Raw genomic sequence first — 20,397 nt, forward strand, 5'->3', positions numbered from 1 at the left:
TTCTTGTTATTTGTGACAGTTGTGTTCTATTAAAGCCACTGTGAAAAAGCCTGGCATGGTGGCACACGCCTTTAATCCCAGCATTCAAGAGGCAGAAGTAGGAGGCTCACTGTGACTTCAAGGCCAGTGTGAGATTACTTAGTGAAGTCCAAGTCAGCCTGTGGTGAGACCTTACCTCAAAAACCCAACACAAAGATATGTGATGGTGACACTGAGTTAGCTTTACTGAACTATCCTACTGTTGTTCTTAGGGAGACACTTAAGGCTAGGCTTTCATTTGCTGCAAAGTTTTCACCAGCCAACCTGTCAAAACCTAATTTTATGCATTCTCTTAAAGAAGCCTCATTTATTCTTGATTCATAAAGGTTGAACTCAGTCCACAGCACCATAACTTAGGCCTGAAGGAAGACAATCTATCTATTTTCGCCATCATGCCACCAGAGCCTGGTCGTCCTAACAACATTGAGATCCCACTTCCACGAGATGCCTGGGAGCTGTGAAAAACCACAAAAGCCTCAACAAAGAGACAAAAATGATAAAAGTCCGACACCTAAAAACCACCAAAATCACATGATTTTTCCACAGTACTAGGACTGAAACAAGATGGCAGAGTATTCCTGCCTTTCTGAATCCCAGCTGGCAGAGTGCACATCCGACAAATCAGTTTTTTTTCAATACTACTTTGGACTTAAAATGATTTTTCATACTTGGCAGCTGTGTGAATAGAAAACCCTCACGTAACGAGCATCAGTCCTGTTCCCTCTTGCGTTGCTCTAAGTACGTCATTCTCCTGTCTTCCATGCCACTTCTTGGCTTGAGTTGCAAACTTCCTCCTCATCTCAGGTTGTCTTTGCTGGATCCCTGAGCTCAGTCCTTCACCCTCTCCTCACCTTCTCAGGCATTTCAGTCTCTGACTCCCGGATTGGCTCCTCCCAGGCTCTTTGTGTTAATTATTTGGTACAAGCTATCACTTTTAAAGTTACATCTCTAGCCTGAAACCTTCTCCAGACCTTCAGAGTCCCATTCTGGACCTCTTAATCTCTGCTTTGAGGTTTAGTGCCAGGGTCCAAACAAGAATTACGGATATGCTCCCTGTCTCCTGTCTCTGTAAGTGAACTCTGCTGACCCTAGGACTCTCTTCAGAACCTAAGACGGTCTCCCCTCTGTCCTCTTCCATCAGTCCCTGTCCACTGTCCTTTCATAATTGTTTAAGGGAGCGTGGGATGTTGCGAGCTGGCACAGCAGAGGCAGGACACCTTGTCTATGACCTCGGTGATGAAGTGGGAGGTGTGAAAGCGCTAGAGGGTTGTTCTGTTCTGCTTTTCCAGTCTTCTTAGTTGTCTCTGTGACAATGAAGGCTGTCTACTTTCAATGAGACTCCCGTTAATCTAACAACCTTTATCTCCAAAATATATTTAGAGTCTCCACTTCTTTACACACTGGCTGCTACCATCCTTCCCTTGTTTCCTGTTGCGCTCACTTCCACAGGCTGTCAAGGGAAGAGCCAGCGCTGCTGTTCCAATGTTGAGTCGACAAAGCCATCCGGTGCTTTGCCCTTCCCGCTTTGACTTCTCTTGGAAGAAGATAGGGTCACCAGTCTGTGAAGTGCCACATTGCCCACTCTCATCATTTCGTACTCTTGTGACCTTCTTTGTTTAAAACATTCACTTATTTATTTAAGACAGAAGGAAAGAAAGAATGAGAGAGAGAGAGAAAATGAGCATGTCAGGGCCTCTTGCATCTTTTGAACTTCTTTTGACCTAGAACAAACTGAACTTTTTGCTGTCTCATTAGTCCTGGGAGAGACCTCTTCCCTGTCCCTGGAATGTTCTTCATGCTTTTTCATGATTGACTCAGTTTCACATTTGGGATCCCAGGTGTAATAGTATTTCCTTCAAGAAACTTTTTTTTTTTTTTTTTTTTTACAACTCACTCTATTGTCTGTATTAACTCTTCTAACTTGAGTTTACCCAAACTATTCCTTGGCCTATCATCCTATTAACTTCCTTCAGGAACAACCTGAAATTCTTTCTTTATGTATTATTTCTGTCCTCCCATCAGAATGCCAGGACTTGGCTTATACATGGTTGAATCTCTAGAGCCTCATACAGTTTGTGTTTATGAAATGGCCACATTTCCTAAATGGTTTCCTTGTTATATATTAAGACAATTTTCAGCTTCTCTGTGACATTACAACTCTACAATGACAATCCATATAGATTAAACTCTGTACATATTACACGAGGGTAAATTACTTAAATTGAATTTTATATTTAATGATAGGTATTCTAAAATTTTATCAAATATTCATGAATATTAGCATTTTCTTTATCCTCCTGTTCCACCTAGATCTATCTGAATCACCTCAGAGTAACTTTTCCATATGAAAATATTACAAATGCTGAAAGAAGATATAAAACTGAAAGAAGTTTTAAAGTACTAATTTCTGCTACAAATGTCAGAGTGACAAACTCTTCGTGTTCTCATGAGAGACTTAGAAAATAATATTCCATTTATGTTCATTCTTTGACAGAGTGATTTTTAGGGGTTTTTTTCTAGGTTCTAGAATAATTTTTTCAGATATTATTACAGATTTCTCTTATGAGCAATTTTGTTGCTCATTTCTCTTGTTTGGTTAGGTGAAAACAGTTGTGCTTCAGGCTAACACTTCCAAACTTCCTTCTTCAGGTTGACATGGTTTTATGTTGGCATCGGAGCTACTGCTTTGATTTTTGGCTACATGCAGGTTTCTTTTTGGGTGATGACAGCTGCGCGACAAACCAGGAGAATTCAAAAGCAGTTTTTTCATTCCATGCTGGCACAGGACATCAGTTGGTTTGATGGCAATGACATAGGTGAACTGAACACTCGCATGACTGAGTAAGAGAACAACAACATGTACCACATGAACTGTCTCCACATGTGTCCTATTCACGACTAACCCTCATGCGTTTCCTTGTTTCAGAGACATCAACAAAATCGGTGAGGGTATTGGAGACAAGGTCGCTCTGTTGTTTCAAAACTTAACTGCTTTCTCAGTTGGCCTGGTGATTGGCCTGATAAAGAGCTGGAAACTCACCCTGGTGACTCTGTCCACATCTCCTCTCATCATGGCTTCTGCGGCAGTGTGTTGTAAGGTAAGCAAGTGTTACGTGGCATTGACTGGAGTCTGAGGTGTAAACTCAGTGTCTTAGTGAGCTTGTCAAAAGAGGTTTCTGGGCTGGACAGATGGCTTAGCAGTTAAGGCACTTGCCTGAGAAGCCTAAGAACTCATATTCAGGCCTCTGCTACTGAGTTTTAGTCCTACTCACATAGAAGTCCAATCATTTGTATCTAGGATCCATGTATGAGGGAGAACATGTGACATTTGGCTTTCTGGGCCTGGGTTACCTCACTAAGTATAATTCTAGATCCATCCATTTTCCTGCAAGTTTAATAATTTCAGTTTTCTTTACTGCTGAGTAGAACTCCATTGTATAAATGTACCACATCTTCATTATCCACTCATAAGTTGAGAGACATTTGGGCTGGTTCCATTTCCTAGTTATTATGAATAGAGCAGTAATAAACATGGTTGAGCAAGTATCTCTAAGGTAGTGAGATGTATCCTTAGGATATATACCTAGGAGTGGTATAGCTGGGTCATATGGTAAATCTATTTTTAGCTGTCTCAAAAACCTCCACACTGGTTTCCACAGTGGCTGTAACAGATTGCATTCCCACCAGCAGTGTAGAAGGGTTCCTCTTTTTCCACATCCTCACCAACATTTATTGTTATTTGTTTTCATGACAGTATCCATCCTGATAAGAGTGAGATGGAATCTCAAAGTAGTTTTAATTTGCATTTCTCTAATGGCTAGGTATATAAAAAACTTTTTAAAACATATATGCAATCTGTGTTTCTTCTTTTGAAAAGTATTTAGTTCCACAGCTCATTTTTGAACTGGGTTGTTTGATTGCTTTTTTTTTGAGTTCTTTGTATATCCTGGATATTAATCCTCTGTCAGAAGAATAGCTGGTGAAGATTTTCCCCTATTCTGTAGATTGCCTCTTTTATCTATTCACAGTGTTCTTTGCTATATAAAAGCTTTGTAATTTCTTGAGATCCCAGCAGTTGATCAGTGGTTTTATTTCCTGAGTAACTGTGGCTATATTCAGAAAGTCTTTGCCAATACCAATATGTTAAAGGATTTCCTCTTTTTTTCTAGCAGTTTGAAAGTTTCAGGTCTTATCTTAAAGTTTTTCATCCATTTGTATTTAATTCTTGTTCATGGAGAGAGAGAAGGATCTATTTTTATCCTTCTATAAATACATACCCAGTTTTCCTAAAACCATTTGCTGAAGAGGCTGTATTTCCTCCAATGAGAATTTTGGGCATGTTTGTCAAAGATCAGGTGGCTGTAGCTACCTGAACTTACATCTGGTCCTCTATTATGTTCCATTGTTCCACGTGTCTGTTTTTGTGCCAGTACCACGCTATTCTTTTACTATGGCTCTGTAATATAGGTTAAAATTGGGTATGGTGATGCCACCCACCTTCTTTTTGTTGCTCAAAGTTGTCTTAGATATTCGAGGTTTTTTTGTGCTTCCAAATGAATTTTAGGATTGTTCATTTCTATTTCTGTGAAGGGGTCTTTCTTTTTGTCCCTCACTATCATTCGTGATAACAAGTTGATATGCCAAAAATTATTCAGGTCTTTCAAAGATAAACTAGAGTCTCTGTGAGGTCATGAATACAACTGACTACCACTTTATATCTAGAAGTCAGTAGTCCAAGTCACTGCTCCCCATCTTTTGGCCCTTACAATATTTTGTCCACCTCTTCCAAGATGAACCATGGTGGGTGTGATAAAGATGCCTCATTTTGTGCTGAACACTCAAGAGTCATTTCTTCTTGGCACTTTACAAGTTTTTGTGTCTCCCCAGTAGTCACTGCCATCTGGAAAGAGATATTTGTCTAGCCAAAAGTGAGAGTGCTCTAATACACAGGCATAAACATAAATACTTAGAGAGAAAGTCAGTGGGCATAAAATATACATTTAGCCAAACAACAGTAGTGGCTTCCCCCCAGGGCTTATGGCCTCACCAACCACAGGCTTTTGAATAGGCACCAAGTATGGATTCCTTCTCATGGAGCAGGCTTCAAATACAATCAGAGAGCAGTTGGTTACCCCTACAACAGACATGCCACTATTGCACTAGTGGGCATTCGCCTGGCTGGCCAGTTGACCAGATTACAGAATCCACTGCTGGTTAAGACTGTTCATGACTTTTCTCCTCCAGAAGATTGCACAGCCCTTTCTGGCACTGTGACAGCTAGTCAGCAGGGTGGAGGCTTCCAGCTCAGGTCCAGCCTGATTTCTCAGTGTCCTTGCAGTGAAGAACACTGTGTCTTCAGCAATAGGCTTTAACCTTCTAGGTGTGAGGCTTGGATATTCAAACAACAGATGTTTAACTTCCAGTGTTGACCTTGTAATCCTTGTCCAAATCTTCATCACCAACTTCTTCAAATGAGGACTTTTCAGTAGGAAGATTATTATCATTACCAAGATCAGAGTCTTCCCTGCTCAGGAAAGAGAAGAACAAGGTGTTTTAAAAGAAAAGCAGAGAGAATCTAAGTTTTGTTGCTATATTAAATGAGGAGGAAACAAGTGGCATTCAGAGTTCCTCCAAAAGACCAAAGATACCATTGTGGATGGTTCCTCCAAATCAATTTAACTTGGCAAGCTTTTACTAGATACTATGTAAAAGGCATTGCACGAGATGGCCTTTGCCCTCCAGTGATATCCTGTTGAAATAACTATGTGTATTAATTGAACTCAGAAACTTTAATAGGTATGTCACACATAAAATTACATATTACATGAAATTAGCTTCAGTTATATGAAAAGTATTTTAGAAGTATGTTTTCTGTGTGAGTAGACAGTATCTAAAACTCTTATCTCTGAAACAATGTTGTGACTATTCCTTTGAATGAACTGTTGTACTAATGACTGCACCATAAAGAACAAACGTGACATAATAGAGAAAAGGGCACATGTGACTTCAAATCTTGAGAAATCAAATAATCTTGCGTGTTACCATCAACAGTCATACTCTCCACTTTCCTCCAAATCTCTCCTCTTGTTTGGACACAGGACATTAACTGGGCAGCTCCATTCAAGGTCATTCTTCCCCATACACATGAGGGATAAGGTTCCTCTTCCTTCCACCGTTCTGTGACCTGTACCGTTTGGACATGATGACAAATTAAGTCATATAAAGCTCGCTAATCTTCAGTGTCCCTAAAGTCTGTCTCCAAATCAAGGATCACCCAGCTGTGCCAATCAAGCTACCCAGATTTGAGAGAGGTTTTTAAGGACAGAGAGAGAGCAGTGGGCATGTGTGGGGCACCAGTGAACATGTGTGAGGGCTTACTTCCAGGGCTCAAAGGAAGCTGCATCACGGGAAAGCCCACCCCAGCCTCGGAGGGCTTCGTTCCCAAAGCTTGCTGTGTCATCATGCGCGCAGCTCTGCTGGTAGGACAGTGGCCTCTCCACAGTCATTGCTTACTGCTTCTATAAACCCTGGAGGCTGGGCTTGTGAATCTCGAAAGTTTCAAAGCAGAGGAAGTTGCTATGCAACAGTCACAAATGAAAGGAGAGGCAACATGGCAGGTCTCATGGCATTGGGAGGGTACAGCTGGAGCTCCAGGAAGCAAACCGAGCTACACTGGAACCAGCAGTAAGCTATAACTCTAGCAACCTATGGCTATCTGCTAGACCCCACTTCCCAAAGATCCAGTTTCCTTAAAAGCACCACCAGGTGAGGGCCAAATATTCAAAAGCGTGGCTCTGTGGGCGAGATTTCACAATGCAAATCATAACAGATTCATTCTGGGTTAACCGGTAGTTATCATTGGTTACAGATGGTCATCTCACTGACCAGTAAGGAGTTGAGTGCCTATTCCAAAGCTGGGGCTGTAGCAGAAGAAGTCTTGTCATCAATCCGAACAGTCATAGCCTTTGGAGCCCAAGAGAAAGAAATTCAAAGGTCTGTCCCTTTGACTAGAACAAAATCTGCTTGGTCTTGCTTTCTCCAAAGGTCGTTTATTACATCGTGTTTTGTCTTTGTAAGGTACACACAGAACCTAAAAGATGCAAGGGATGTTGGCATCAAGAAAGCTATAGTTTCCAAGATGTCTATTGGTGCTGTATACTTGTTTATGAATGGGACATATGGACTTGCTTTTTGGTATGGAACCTCCTTGATTCTAAATGGAGAGCCCGGTTACTCCATTGGGACTATTCTTGCTGTAAGTCTTGTTTGAAAAATAAAGGAAATGGACCAATACTAAGCTTTTCTTACCTAGAGTTTAGTTAAAAAAAAAAAATTAAGGGCTAAGAAGATTGTTCAGCAGTTAGAAGCACTTGCTTGAGAGCCAATCTGAGTTTTTTTTTTCCCCCCAACACCCATATAAAGCCAGACACAAAGTGACAGAGGCATCTGTGATCCAATGCACCCACAGCAATGTGAGGCAGAGCCAGAACAATCCAGAAGCTCATGACCAGCTAGTCTGGTGCGGGCAGCAGTAAAACAACAAGAGAGACCCTGTCTCAAAGTAGGTGGAAGGAGAGGTTGTACAAGTCCAGGTTGTCCTCTGACCTCCCCACAGGCTCCATACATATATGCACCCATACACAAACACAACATTACATGGATACATACATATAAAACTAAATGTGTTCAGATACCACTTTGAATAAAGATAACTGTTCAAAGATGAATGCTTTAACAAACAAATATTCGCTTTCCTCCTGCAATTTGTATATGCCTTTAAATTGTATTTATGAGTTGGTAGGATTTCTTTATCCTACTTGTGTTAGGGTACTCCTTGGGCCAAGCAGTGTGCTTCTATAAGAGTCATCCTTGAGCCCCCACAAGGAGATGCAGGGTTTTCTGAATCCAGTAGAGAAGGACTGTCCGTAGAGAGGCATCACCTCCCATGATGGCTGAGATGAGATTGTCCTCTGCGCGCACCTTGCTGTCTGGAAATGCCACTGCGGGCTGAGCTACATGTCTCTCTCTAGCGCAAACTACACACAGCTCTGTCCAACCTTGTCATTTACAGTCTTTTACATTCCCACTGGCTATATATTCAGTTTAAAGTGATTCAGTTATCCTCTCAAGTTTCAGCAATAAATGGATCAGTTCAGGCTTAAGAAAAATTGGTCATGGTGAATGGGATTGGCCAACTTTACTCTTTGAGTTTTTGCTTGATCTTCTCATTCAATGAAGATTTCTCTTTATTCAATTTAGTTCATCTTTTTAATTTGAAACTTTAATAGCAATGGCTAAAGATGTTCATTCATCCCATATAAGATGAAATGTCAATAGGAAGAATTTGTGGCTAATCTTTGCTCCTCTAGCTACCTCATATACATGATTTAAAAGAAACAGTGGCTTACAGATCATAGAATGATTTCTTACTTTGACTTCTTTTAAGTATTTTTATTTATTTAAAAGAAAGAGAGAGGCAGATAGAGAGAATGGGGACACTAGGGCCCCTAGCCACTGCAAACAAACTCCAGACACATGTGCCACCTTGTGCACCTGACTGACGTGAGTACTGGGAAATCGAGCCTGAGTCCTTAGGCTTCTCAGGCAAGTATCTTAAGCTGTAAGCCATCTCACTAGCTCCTACTCTGACTTTTTAAAATTTTTTGTTTTTTATTTTTATTAATTTATTTGAGGGCAATAGACAGAAAGAGAAAGAGTGAGGGAGGGAGAGAATGGGCACATCAACGCCTGCAGCCACTGCAAATGAACTCCAGATGCTTGCGCCCCCTTGTGCATCTGGCTAATGTGGGTCCTAGGGAATCGAGCCTCGAACCGGGGTCCTTAGGCTTTACAGGCAAGTGCATAACTGCTAAGCCATCTCTCCAGCCCCTACTCTGACTTTTTTAAAAGAGATGTGTTTGTATAAAACCTGAACAGCCATACAGTGATAAAAGATTTCTTTTTAAATAGCAGAAATAGTACAATGGCTCTGAGCTAGTGATGACATTGGTCACCTGCTTTTCAAAGCTCACAGGGTAGAGCAGAGCAGAGGAGAGGTCTGGTTAGGAAGTGCAGTTTACTCATGGCCAGCCCTGCTCAGACAGCAGGTTTCTGGCTCCAATGTCCTCGTTGGTGATCACCACAGACCCATGTAACAACCAGAAGTTCTACACTTGGGAAAGCCAAGGATGCTTGGATTAACTTGCCATTTCCTCTACCTTTCATCCTATCTTCAACCTTCCATCCTGTAGGTTTTCTTTAGTGTGATCCATAGTAGTTACTGCCTTGGGTCAGCAATCCCTCACTTTGAAACCTTCACTGTAGCCCGGGAAGCAGCCTTCAGTATCTTCCAGATCATTGACAGGGTAAGTCCTCTTGTTGCTGAACTATAGCTGTCATTGCTGTAAGAAGGAGCCCCAAATGCAGGCACACTCATTTCACTAAAACGTAGGATGGTAAGCGCCCATGTGGGTCAATCAGATCTTGACAGAGAGATTGCCCTTTAATGCCTTTGTGAGGGGATGTGTTTTATTGAAATGTCATGTCTAATGATGGATTTGAAAAGCAGAAAGGAAAACTTTCAAAAGGAGTACCATGTTTAAAGTGTTTTTAGAGTATTGGAAGTGTCATCTCTGTCCTTTAAAGATGCATAACACTTTTTTTTATTTTTCCAAGAAACCCAGTATAGATAACTTTTCAACAACTGGATATAAACCTGAATGCGTAAAAGGAACCATAGAATTTAAAAACGTTTCTTTCAGTTATCCATCCAGACCAGCTATGAAGGTAAGCTAAATTCAGCTCCACTGTACAGTTTTCGGATACTGCCTTCTATTGCCTTGGATCTCTTATGAGATTACATGGGATAAATTTGACCCAGATTTTGGCTGAGAGACTTGCAAATGCCAACAGATAGACTGACTCATGAATTCTAGACAAATAGCTCTGAAATAATATTTTATATTGTACGGCCTCTTTTGTTTTGTTGACTGCCAAAAACCATACTTAATTCCATGCAGCTCCTCCACACTAGGTCTGTGAGCACAAGATGTCTTGAATGAATGTTGCCACCTGCTGGTGGTCCCTGGTAGTTATCTCACTCTGCACATCTAGTTGATTTTAATCAGGAGTTTGTGCATCTCTGCCCTCTCCTCTCCCATCCCTGGGAATTTGATTGTATCAGTAATTGTTTCTCAGCATTCTACCTTTTACTTCACACACACACACACAAGCAACAAGCACACATACACGCTCCAGATCACACACACACTATCTGCCCATTCATCACTCAGTCTTTAACAATTCTTGGGAAAATGTGTCTCTCTCTCTCTCTCTTTCTCTCTCTCTCTCTCTCCCCTCTTAACCATCCTCCTTACACAAAAGTAGTTTTAGAAAAGATTGCAAAAGGTAGCTAGTAGTACCTGCTTCCCATCCTCCTTACACAAAAGTAGTTTTAGAAAAGATTGCAAAAGGTAGCTAGTAGTACCTGCTTCTTAGAAAAAGAGAGGTCACAATCTTAAGTAAATGAAATGGTTAAAATTACTAATGTCATCAATATCTGTTGTCACTAGTCTCTCATCTTTAGAAAACCTTCCTCTCCTTGGTCTTGTGCAAGATTTCTGCTGGGCTTGTTTAAAGGGTGTTTCTTTATAAAGGATGAGTTCAAAATGTGGGAAGCTAAGAGGCTAAAATGCTTACATGTAAGCAAAGATAGCTGAGATGTCTCCACAGAATAGCTCTTGTCACTCAGGGAGATTCCTCACTCCTCGTAAGCCCGGGATACTAAATCCTGGTAGTCACTGAGAAAATTTTCTAAAATATGTTGAAATGTCCTCTTAAATCCAAGAGCAGGTCTAGAAATGGTGACATCCCGTCATCAGCAGCCACTGAGAAGCCAGTTGTCCTGTGGAATACACTTTGCAAAAACATCAGACGTATTCCAAGGAAGAACTTTCTTAAGCAACTCAGAGATCTGACGAGATTTCACTCATTTGTCGCAAACTTAAAAATTAACCTTTTGGTTGGGAGTGATCGTGCACACCTTTACTCCTAGCACTCACACTTAACTTAGATCTCTTCTACGTAGGGAAATCAGGAGAAATTATTTTAGTATCATTTTCCCAAATTTGTGTAGGTTGCTATACATATGTATGAAACAAACTTAAGATCTACATGTGCTTTGTCAGTGTCACAAAGGGATTTGTTTTCTGTCTGTAATCAGACGATCAACTTCTCAAATTATGTGCATCATAATGGCTGTTTGATTCCCCACCCCCATGTGCAATAGGTTCTGAAAGGTCTGAATCTCAAGGTCAAGTCTGGAGAGACCGTGGCGCTGGTGGGCCCCAGCGGCAGCGGGAAGAGCACAATGGTACAGCTGCTGCAGAGGCTGTATGACCCGGAGGAAGGCTCTGTAAGTGCGGCTTGCTACAGAAACCCTGTCGCGTCCCAAACTGGGAGTTACAAATGGCACTCGCGATAAAGAGCGGACAGCTGTGCCGACCTTTGCTTCGGTGTGTGAGATGTGTGTGCTGTGTGTGTATGTGTGCACGTGTGTGTGGGTGTGCATACACATGTATATATTTGGATGTAGAAGCAAGGTCAGCACTGGACGTCTTCTTCAACCCTCTCCGCCTTATTTTCTGAGTCAGGGTGCCTCGCTGGATGCAGAGATAACCAGCTTGCCGCAGCAATGCACTTGTCTCTTGACTCTTCAGGTTGGGAATAATGGGCATGCATTGGCACACCAGGCATTTACTTGGGTGCTGGGGGTCTGAATTCATGTCCTCAGGTTTGCATGACAAGCACTTTCCCAACTGAGCCATCTCCTCAGCTCCCAGCTCTTAATTTTTTTTTTTAATTTTTATTAACATTTTCCATGATTATAAAATATATCCCATGGTAATTCCCTCCCTCCCCACCCCCACACTTTCCCGTTTGAAATTCCATTCTCAATCATATTACCTCCCCATTACAATCATTGTAATTACATATATACAATATCAACCTATTAAGTATCCTCCTCCCTTCCTTTCTCCACCCTTTATATCTCCTTTTTAACTTACTGGCCTCTGCTACTAAGTATTTTCATTCTCACACAGAAGCCCAGTCATCTGTAGCTAGGATTCCCATATGCCAGCTCTTAATTTTTATTAGTGGGGTTTAATTTTTATGAGTTATGAGTGAAGCTATATCGTTTTCTTTCCTGTGTTCATTTCTTTAGCTACTTACGTGGCATCTACAATCTGTCAAGCACAAGGCAGATAACAATAAACTTCTGCTTTTGTGAAGTTTGCATTCTCATACAATAAAGTCAAGACGGCCAATACAATATGTAAATTTTGAAATATGAGCCAAGCATGGCACTGCTTGCCTGTAATCCCAGCACTCAGGAGGTGGAGACAAAGATGCGCACTCAGGGCTAGAGAGCTTGCCTCATGGGCAGGAACAACAGAATAAAATAATTGTGAAAATTGCCAAACAACCTCAGAAAAAAATAATGCCTATAGAAAATGCCTTCATCCTCTCTTATTTTCTATAATCTATATACTATGTTGACGCTGACTTTTTCCCTCTTATAAGTGGCATAGAAAATGAGACCAATATTCCCAATTCTTGCTTTGATTTCAACTTTCAAGTGTTATTTTTGAAAGAACTCCGACTCCCCCAGAGCCTGACGGCACTGAAATATCACTTCTCAGTGTTTGTCTGGAATGTCTCAGACACAGTTTATGCTAATAACGAGATGCGTATTCCACGTATAAAGAGTTGCATAGAATAGACATTCCCAGACAAAACACCAGGGTCAGTGAGAAATGGAGACTCGACAGTTACCGTATCCAGGCTGCTCTCATTGAAATACATTGGGGTACTTTCATTACAGAATTTATTTACTATTATTTATAGAAATGAATGAAAGACGCATTTGTCTTTTGTGGGTGAGTGAGGTATTGATTAGTAAACAAGGCTATTTCCTGGAATTTTAAAGGTGCCATCACTCTTAAAACGACAAAACTAAAGTCTGTGACATGTCTCTATAGTAACATTTGTGGCCTCTAAGTGTGATATATATATATATGAATAGTTCACATTCGTAGTCCTATTAATAATTAATTTGTGGATCTCGGAATACATTCAGGTGGCTTAGTGAGATTATAAACTAATTATACTTTTGGAGATTTGTTGATTCCCATCGATTAGAAAAAAAAATCTATTGACCATAATCCATACCAAAAATATTTTATGGGGCTGGAAAGATGGCTTAGCGGTTAAGGCACTTGCCTGCAAAGTCAAAGGACCCCAGGACCCAGGTAAGCCAGATGCACAAGGAGGTACATGTATCTGGGGTTCATTTGCAGCAGCTGGAGGCCCTGACACAGCCGTTCTCTCTCTGTCTGCCTGTCTCTTTCTCTCTGCTTCTTTTCCCCCCTCTCAAATAAATAAATAAATAAATATTTGAAAAATACTTTCTGAAAATATACCATCAGTCTTGGCTGAGCTACGCAACTCTCAGCTCACATTTCCAACCAGGAAGAACGACTGGAAAGTCAGTGCAGTAAACGGCACCATAACTTCTCTGGATTGGCAGATCACCGTGGATGACAATGACATCCGAGCCCTAAATGTGCGGCATTATCGAAAACATGTTGGGGTGGTCAGCCAGGAGCCTGTTTTGTTTGGGACCACCATCAGTAACAACATTAAGTATGGTCGAGACGCTGTCACCGAGGAAGAGATGGAGACGGCAGCGAAAGAGGCGACCGCCTACGACTTCATCATGGAGCTTCCCGACGTGAGTACCCCGCGCGCAACCTCAGCCAGGGTCCTTCGGCATCCCAAGTGAGGCGCAGCACAAGGAGAATGGGATTGATTCTGGGGTTGCCCCAGATGAAACACCTAAAGAGACGAGAATATGGTACCTGACAAAAGAAGAAATACAGCCGGGCGTGGTGGCTCACACCTTTAATCCCAGCACGCAGGAGGCAGAGGTAGGAGGATTGTCGTGAGTTCGAGGCCACCCTGAGACTACATAGTGAATTCCAGGTCAGCCTGTGCTGAAACAAGACCATACCTCGCAAAATAAAGAAAGGAATACAATGTTGAAACGCCGCTGTTAAATCAGAATACTTGTGGGGGGGGGAATGCTAAGAACTGAGACTGAGAAACGGTGCATCTGCAAAAGTGTTGGTTTGTGGTGCCATCTTGTGGCTAAACGTGGTAATGGCACACAATGTCCGAATTGGTTCTGTGGTAATGGCAGAGGAAAACTTCGTTTTCATCCGGAATATATACTGAACTCTTGTGTTTTGTTTATTTGTTGAGGTATGGTGTCACTCTAGCCCAGGCTGACCTAAAACTCACTCTGTAGCCCACGCTGACGTCCAACCCACTGAGGTCCTCCTACCTCAGCCTCCCAAGTGCTGGGATTATAGACATGAGCCACCATGCCTGGCTTAGAAACTACATTTTAAAAAGCACATGGAATCGAGTAAGAAATTTGGAATTCTAAACAGGTATGATAAATTTGAAACTTTTGGTAGTAGGACATGACATATCTTAGTGGGTGTTAAGAACTGAGAGTTACAAAACCATTTGCCTACAGGCCCTGCAGTGACAGCTTATTAGTACCCCCTTAAATTGAAGGCAGCTCCACATAAAATATAAAAAGAGTGACATGTGAGCCTAAAACACATATGATAATCATCATCCCAGGAGGTCACAATATCAAAAACATCCATTTTATGGACTTCCTTTACAAACCGTACTGCATATGTGGTAATAATTTCATTGTCTTTTTTAAAAACACAAATGTTGTGTAATTACCTCCTATGCCATTATTTCATGCAGTGATTAGCATAATACATAAACAAGCAAGATTGCTAAGGGCTTGGGGCAACTCAGTGACTTCAGTTTGGGAAAACACAGTCTTGTGTTGACTCCTCAGTACTCCAGGGCTTCCATTCCTCGGAGTGCCCAACTCGGCCTGATTTTCCACTAGCAACTGGAGGCTTTCAATGTCTATTAAGTCATACTCTGAAGACCAGACCTGCTTTTACTCAAAGACCATAAATAAACAAGGATGCCTTTTGCTATAAATCTAATACTAAATCTTAAAGGTATAATCCAAATGATAAAATCCAATAGAATAAACACATAAATAAGCTTATGGACCGGAGAGGTGTCTTAGCAGTTAAGGCACTTGCCTGAGAAGCCTAATGACCAAAGTTCAATTCCCCAGTACCCATGTAAGCCAGATGCACAAGGTGGCACATGTGTCTGGAGTTTGCTTGCAGTGGCTAGAGGCCCTGGTGCACCCATCCTATTTATCTATCTGTCTCTCTTTCCCTTTCTCTCATAAACAAATAAATACTAAAATATTTTCAAAAGAATAAGCTTGGGTTGCAGAGATGGCTTTGCAGGCAGATTGTGGTGGTTGAGGTCCTGGTGCACCAATTCTCTCTCTCTCACTGTCTCTCTCTAAAATAAAACAAAATTAAATTTTAAAAAAGAACAAGCTTATGATGAAGGTAAAGTGGAAAAATAATAGGAGAAAGCATGAAAATAATTAAAATGTCCAGAAGTGGTCATTAGGGGGGAAAATGAGGGAATTCTATACTCAAAAATGAGTAGCATTGCTCCATGTAGCATGTCTGCATACTCTAAAATTTACATATTTGAGTTTTCTGTAGTGTCTAGCCTGTCACTCATTGGCAATTATAAGTGTAGATCGCACAAGTGAGGGTTGTGACAAAATATTGTAAGTACCTAACAGGGGTAATAGACTTTGATTCCCGAGAGAAGAAACTGGAGACGAGACTCATGAATTGTCAGCATTTTGTCTAGGAACAAATTTCTGATCTCATGTCTATGAGCTGGAATTGAACAGAGCATGGAAGTCTCACTGAGCTGGAAGGCAGAGATCGTATTTTAGGGCAGCTTAGGCCACTGGGAAGGTGATTAAAGAGCAGAGGCATTGAGATGGGAGGCAGAAATCTGAGGGTGGCCCTCCAGAGGTTGACCAGAAAGCTGTTGCTACTGAGCCGAGTGTAGAACAGAGGCACGGAAGTGAGTAACGCTGTGAGTCTCACTAACACCTGGGAAACATGCCCGGCATGCAGGTAAGATGCCCCATCAGCCAGACCTTGGTGGGAAAGACTTTACAGTGACTAACTCTAAAACCCTGCCGGTCCCAGAGGAGATAGAATGAGGGGTTGGTAACTGCCAAGAAAAATGGTCTTTCTGATTCATCCCAAAAAGTATAAAGCCAAGGCTTCACTAGGTTGAGTTGATAATCAATCACTCAGGATTCGCACTACTTAATACGATAAAAAACCCCGTTTTGTTTTTTCAGAAGAAAACCGATTGCAGTCTCTCTGATGCATCGTGTCACTGTGGCTTCTGAAGGATATCCACTCCCTATCGGCAGATTGCGTTCTCCTTAGCTGCACAGAGTATTCATGGCGCTAAACAGTCTTTCTGTGCCATTAAGACAAAGCAGAACCTTAGCAGTTTCAGCAAATAGAAAACATTAAGATGGGTTTGTAGACTATGCACACTAGAATTGGTAGCAAAGTGTATTTGGTGAATAAATAATTTAAAAATTAAGGCAAATAAATTGAGGTGGGGACTGAACTCAAGCTCCACGCATGCTAAACAAGTGCTCTTTTACTGAGATTAGGGCATAAATCCACGAACTCAAAAACAGCAAAGAGTTAGCAATAATCATTGAAACCCCAGCAGGGGAGGGAGAGGGACAGAGAAACAGGAACAGTGCCAGCGATGAGAAGACTCACGCCCAATATCACTGAAAGGTTAATGACCGCAAATAGTGGCGCTATGCTTATAAATTTAACAATTTACATGACGGTCAGTTCCTTAAAAGACACAAGCTTCCAATTTCATCCAAGGAAAATCAGGCAGTTTTAATGGGCCTAAAAACTATTTTTAAAAACCAACTGCAGGCTGGGGGAATGGCTCAGTCAACAAAGTGCTTGCTGCTCAACTCTGAGTAGCTGAGTTCAGATCCCCAGATTCCACATGAGCAGGAAGCTGCCCCAGCCTTCCGTAATGCCTGGGTGCCTACGGAGAGAATGGAGCAGAGACAGGAGAATGTCTGTGGCATGGTGCTAATGGAAGGAGCAGTGAACTAGAGACCAGGCCTCAAACAACCTAGAAAACAAGGCCAGACCTGAAAGTTGTCCTCTGACCTCAACATGCATGCTTTGCCACAGGCATGCCTGAACACATGCATACACAACAAACAAATTTTCAAAGATTTAAAAAATGAACTGGATGTCAGGCTAGAGAGATGGCTTAGCAGTTAAGGCATTTGCCTGCAAAGCCAAAGGACCTTGTTCGATTCCCCAGGACCCATGTAAGTGAGATGCACAAGGGGCCACATGCATCTGGAGTTCATTTGCTGCAGCTGGAGACCCTGGTGTGCCCATTCTCTCTCTCCCTCTCTTGGCCTCTTTCTGTCTCTCTATCTCTTTCTCATAAATAAATAAGTAAATAAAGTTTTAAAAATGAACTGGATCTCTTAATAGCAGCAACAGTACATATAATATTTAAAAGTAGCATTCCTTTTTAAAAATTTATTTATGATTAGAGAGGGAGAGAGACTAGGCAGAGGCAGATAGAGAGAATCTAGAATAGCATTCTTATAATAACATCAAAACCCAAAGTACACAGGCTGGAGAGATTAATCAGTGGTTAAGGCACTTGCCTCCAAAGCCTAATGACCCAGGTTCAATTCCCCAGTAGCCACATAAAGCCAAAGTGACACATGCATCTGGAGTTCATTTTCAGTTGCAGGAGGCCCTTGTGCACCCATTCTCTCTCTATCTGCCTCTTTCTCTCTGTCTCTCTAAAATAAATAAATAAAAATATTTAAATAAATCTGAAGTACTTAAGAGTAAAGTTAGTGAAAGAATTCTATGTAAAAACTATAAACAAGCAAACAAAGGAAGTATTAAATGATTTGGTTATATATTTATATTTTTATAAATTCAATATTTTGCATGTGTAGAAAATGCCAAAGTGATTCCAACATTTATTTATAAAATTAAATCTGAAAATGGGCAAAACAATTCTGAAAGACAAAGCTTGAGGACCCAATATATATCAGATTTTAATACAGAAACTAGTAAGAGAGGCATACAAATGGGTTACGGAACAGTGGAGCAAAGACTCCAGCTTCAGGCCCACACATACCTCATCAATTAATTTTTGCAAAGTCAGTGGAATTAAGTAGAGGATTGTTTAGGAAGTGGTACTGGAACAACCGGATATCTATATGGAGACAAAAGTAAGTGGTGATTTTTGCATCACACCCCACACAAACACTGGTTCACCACAGACCTTGTAGCAAAATGTTACCTTCAATTCCAAAAGTCAAAACCTAAGTGAGGACATCATAGGCTTAGGAAGAAGAATGGCCAGTTGAGGCCAACCTGAGCTGTGGAGCAATTACCAGGATGCTCTGAACATACTTGAGACCTTGTCTCAAAACAAAAACAACCTTAGAAGAAAGGAAAAAAAAAAATCTGTGACTTTTACTTGGCAAAGAATTCTTAGATCAAAAAGCAATTTTAAAATGGCTAGATGCAACAGTACAAGGGTTATAGGTAAATGCCATGATAGCAGCTCAATTGCAGTCATTTTTGGCACACTGTCTTTCAGAGTATTCATGAAGAAAACTGTAGAAAAATATTAAATGGCTAATAAGTATTTTAAAAATGTACTGATGTCTTTATATAACTACTTCACAGGCTTTTAAAGCCTTCCCAGGTCATCTAAAAGATATTTGAAAATTCTTTCACTTTTTCAAAAGTATTAATTTTTCTAAGAATGTTTTGTGTATCATATATTCTAAAGTGTTTTGATCCTAGCATCACCAATATTTTTTGTCTCCCTGAGGGCCTTTTCTTCACACTGTTTCTACAATGAACAAATTAAAGATCATAGGCAGCAAAGAAGAAATGGTAATTAAGCTGGTTTGTCGTTCTCTGTTCGTTTCCTTTAATCACCCTCTCTTCTGTCTCTGTATTTCCCCCACCCCATATTTCATCAGAAATTTAATACATTGGTAGGAGAAAAAGGAGTTCAAATGAGTGGAGGGCAGAAGCAGAAAATTGCCATTGCACGAGCTTTAGTGCGAAACCCCAAGATTCTGATCTTAGATGAAGCCACATCTGCCCTCGATACTGAGAGCGAGTTGGCGGTTCAAGCTGCACTGGAGAAGGTAAGTTTGAGCGAGAATTTCTCATCCCCCAATTCCAGAGTACCAACTTCTTGAGATCTAGAAAACTCAGAGTTCTCTTATAGCACAAGTTCGGAGTATGACTTGGAGAAGAGCAGTAAAGGCAATTCTAGTTACTGCTAAGCACATAAACACATGCACCTAAGATAGCGACTCAAGCATTCATGCCATACACACATCCATTCCCGCAGATCTACAGCTTCACCCCTCATAGTAACCCCGCACCATCACAAGTGTGACCTGCGGATCTACAATTTCACCTCACATGGCAACTTCTCACCATTACAAGTGTGACCATATATGTTTTTTATGTTTTGCAATCACACCTGTGGAATTCTCTTCCCTCACCACTTTTCTTTTCTTTAACATAACCCTAGAGCATTCATGTTAATATAATTTTAGCTCATTTGAAGCCCCAACCTTGAAATTCCTCTTCCAACATTCTTGTCCACCCCCATGATCACGAGGGACTTCAGACTGACTTGAAAGTGACCTAGTGACCTGGCCTCAGGTCTGAGCTACTCATAGCCTTCCTCATTTCTGAACCAAACAGTTATAGGCATACATTTCTAGTTGGACTTGCTGATATAAAATGTGCATGCAGAAAACATATGTATACGTCAGGGACATATACATATACACTCATGAACTATATGCATATGTATGTCTATATTCCTACCAAGTGTGAGGATGCTTATACATGGATGACATTTACATGTAAGTGTAACTTACGATCAAAATTTTTTTTTAATATTTTTTTTGTCCATTATTTATTTATTTATTTGAGAGTGACAGGCACAGAGTGAAAGACAGATAGAGGGTGAGAGAGAGAATGGGAGTGCCAGGGCTTCCAGCCACTGCAAGCGAACTCCAGACGCATGCACCCCCTTGTGCATCTGGCTAACGTGGGACCTGGGGAACCGAGCCTCGAACCAGGGTCCTTAGGCTTCACAGGCAAGCACTTAACTGCTAAGCCATCTCTCCATCCCCAAAATCATTTTTTTAAAAAAAGTTTTTTTTTAATTTTTTTATTAATTAGTTTGTATTCAGCAAATACAGTCAGTTTGGTGCCATTATTAGGCTCATCTGTGACCTAC

The 20,397-nt window shown here is 41.1% G+C and overlaps 1 protein-coding gene across 1 annotated transcript in view; it reads left to right on the forward strand.

The window, feature by feature from the left end:
* Positions 1-20,397, forward strand: part of Abcb5 (ATP binding cassette subfamily B member 5) — a 150,109-nt gene that overhangs the window by 70,910 nt on the left and 58,802 nt on the right. Inside the window, exons 2-10 of the mRNA XM_045135642.1 lie at positions 2,689-2,880; positions 2,966-3,137; positions 6,908-7,032; positions 7,117-7,294; positions 9,291-9,404; positions 9,715-9,825; positions 11,327-11,452; positions 13,628-13,831; positions 19,112-19,282. Of these exons, the coding sequence (XP_044991577.1) occupies positions 2,689-2,880; positions 2,966-3,137; positions 6,908-7,032; positions 7,117-7,294; positions 9,291-9,404; positions 9,715-9,825; positions 11,327-11,452; positions 13,628-13,831; positions 19,112-19,282 (1,393 nt within the window). The remainder of the gene's footprint in view (positions 1-2,688; positions 2,881-2,965; positions 3,138-6,907; positions 7,033-7,116; positions 7,295-9,290; positions 9,405-9,714; positions 9,826-11,326; positions 11,453-13,627; positions 13,832-19,111; positions 19,283-20,397) is intronic.

Source organism: Jaculus jaculus, chromosome 16 (genome assembly GCF_020740685.1).
Source record: "Jaculus jaculus isolate mJacJac1 chromosome 16, mJacJac1.mat.Y.cur, whole genome shotgun sequence".
NCBI lineage: Eukaryota > Metazoa > Chordata > Mammalia > Rodentia > Dipodidae > Jaculus > Jaculus jaculus.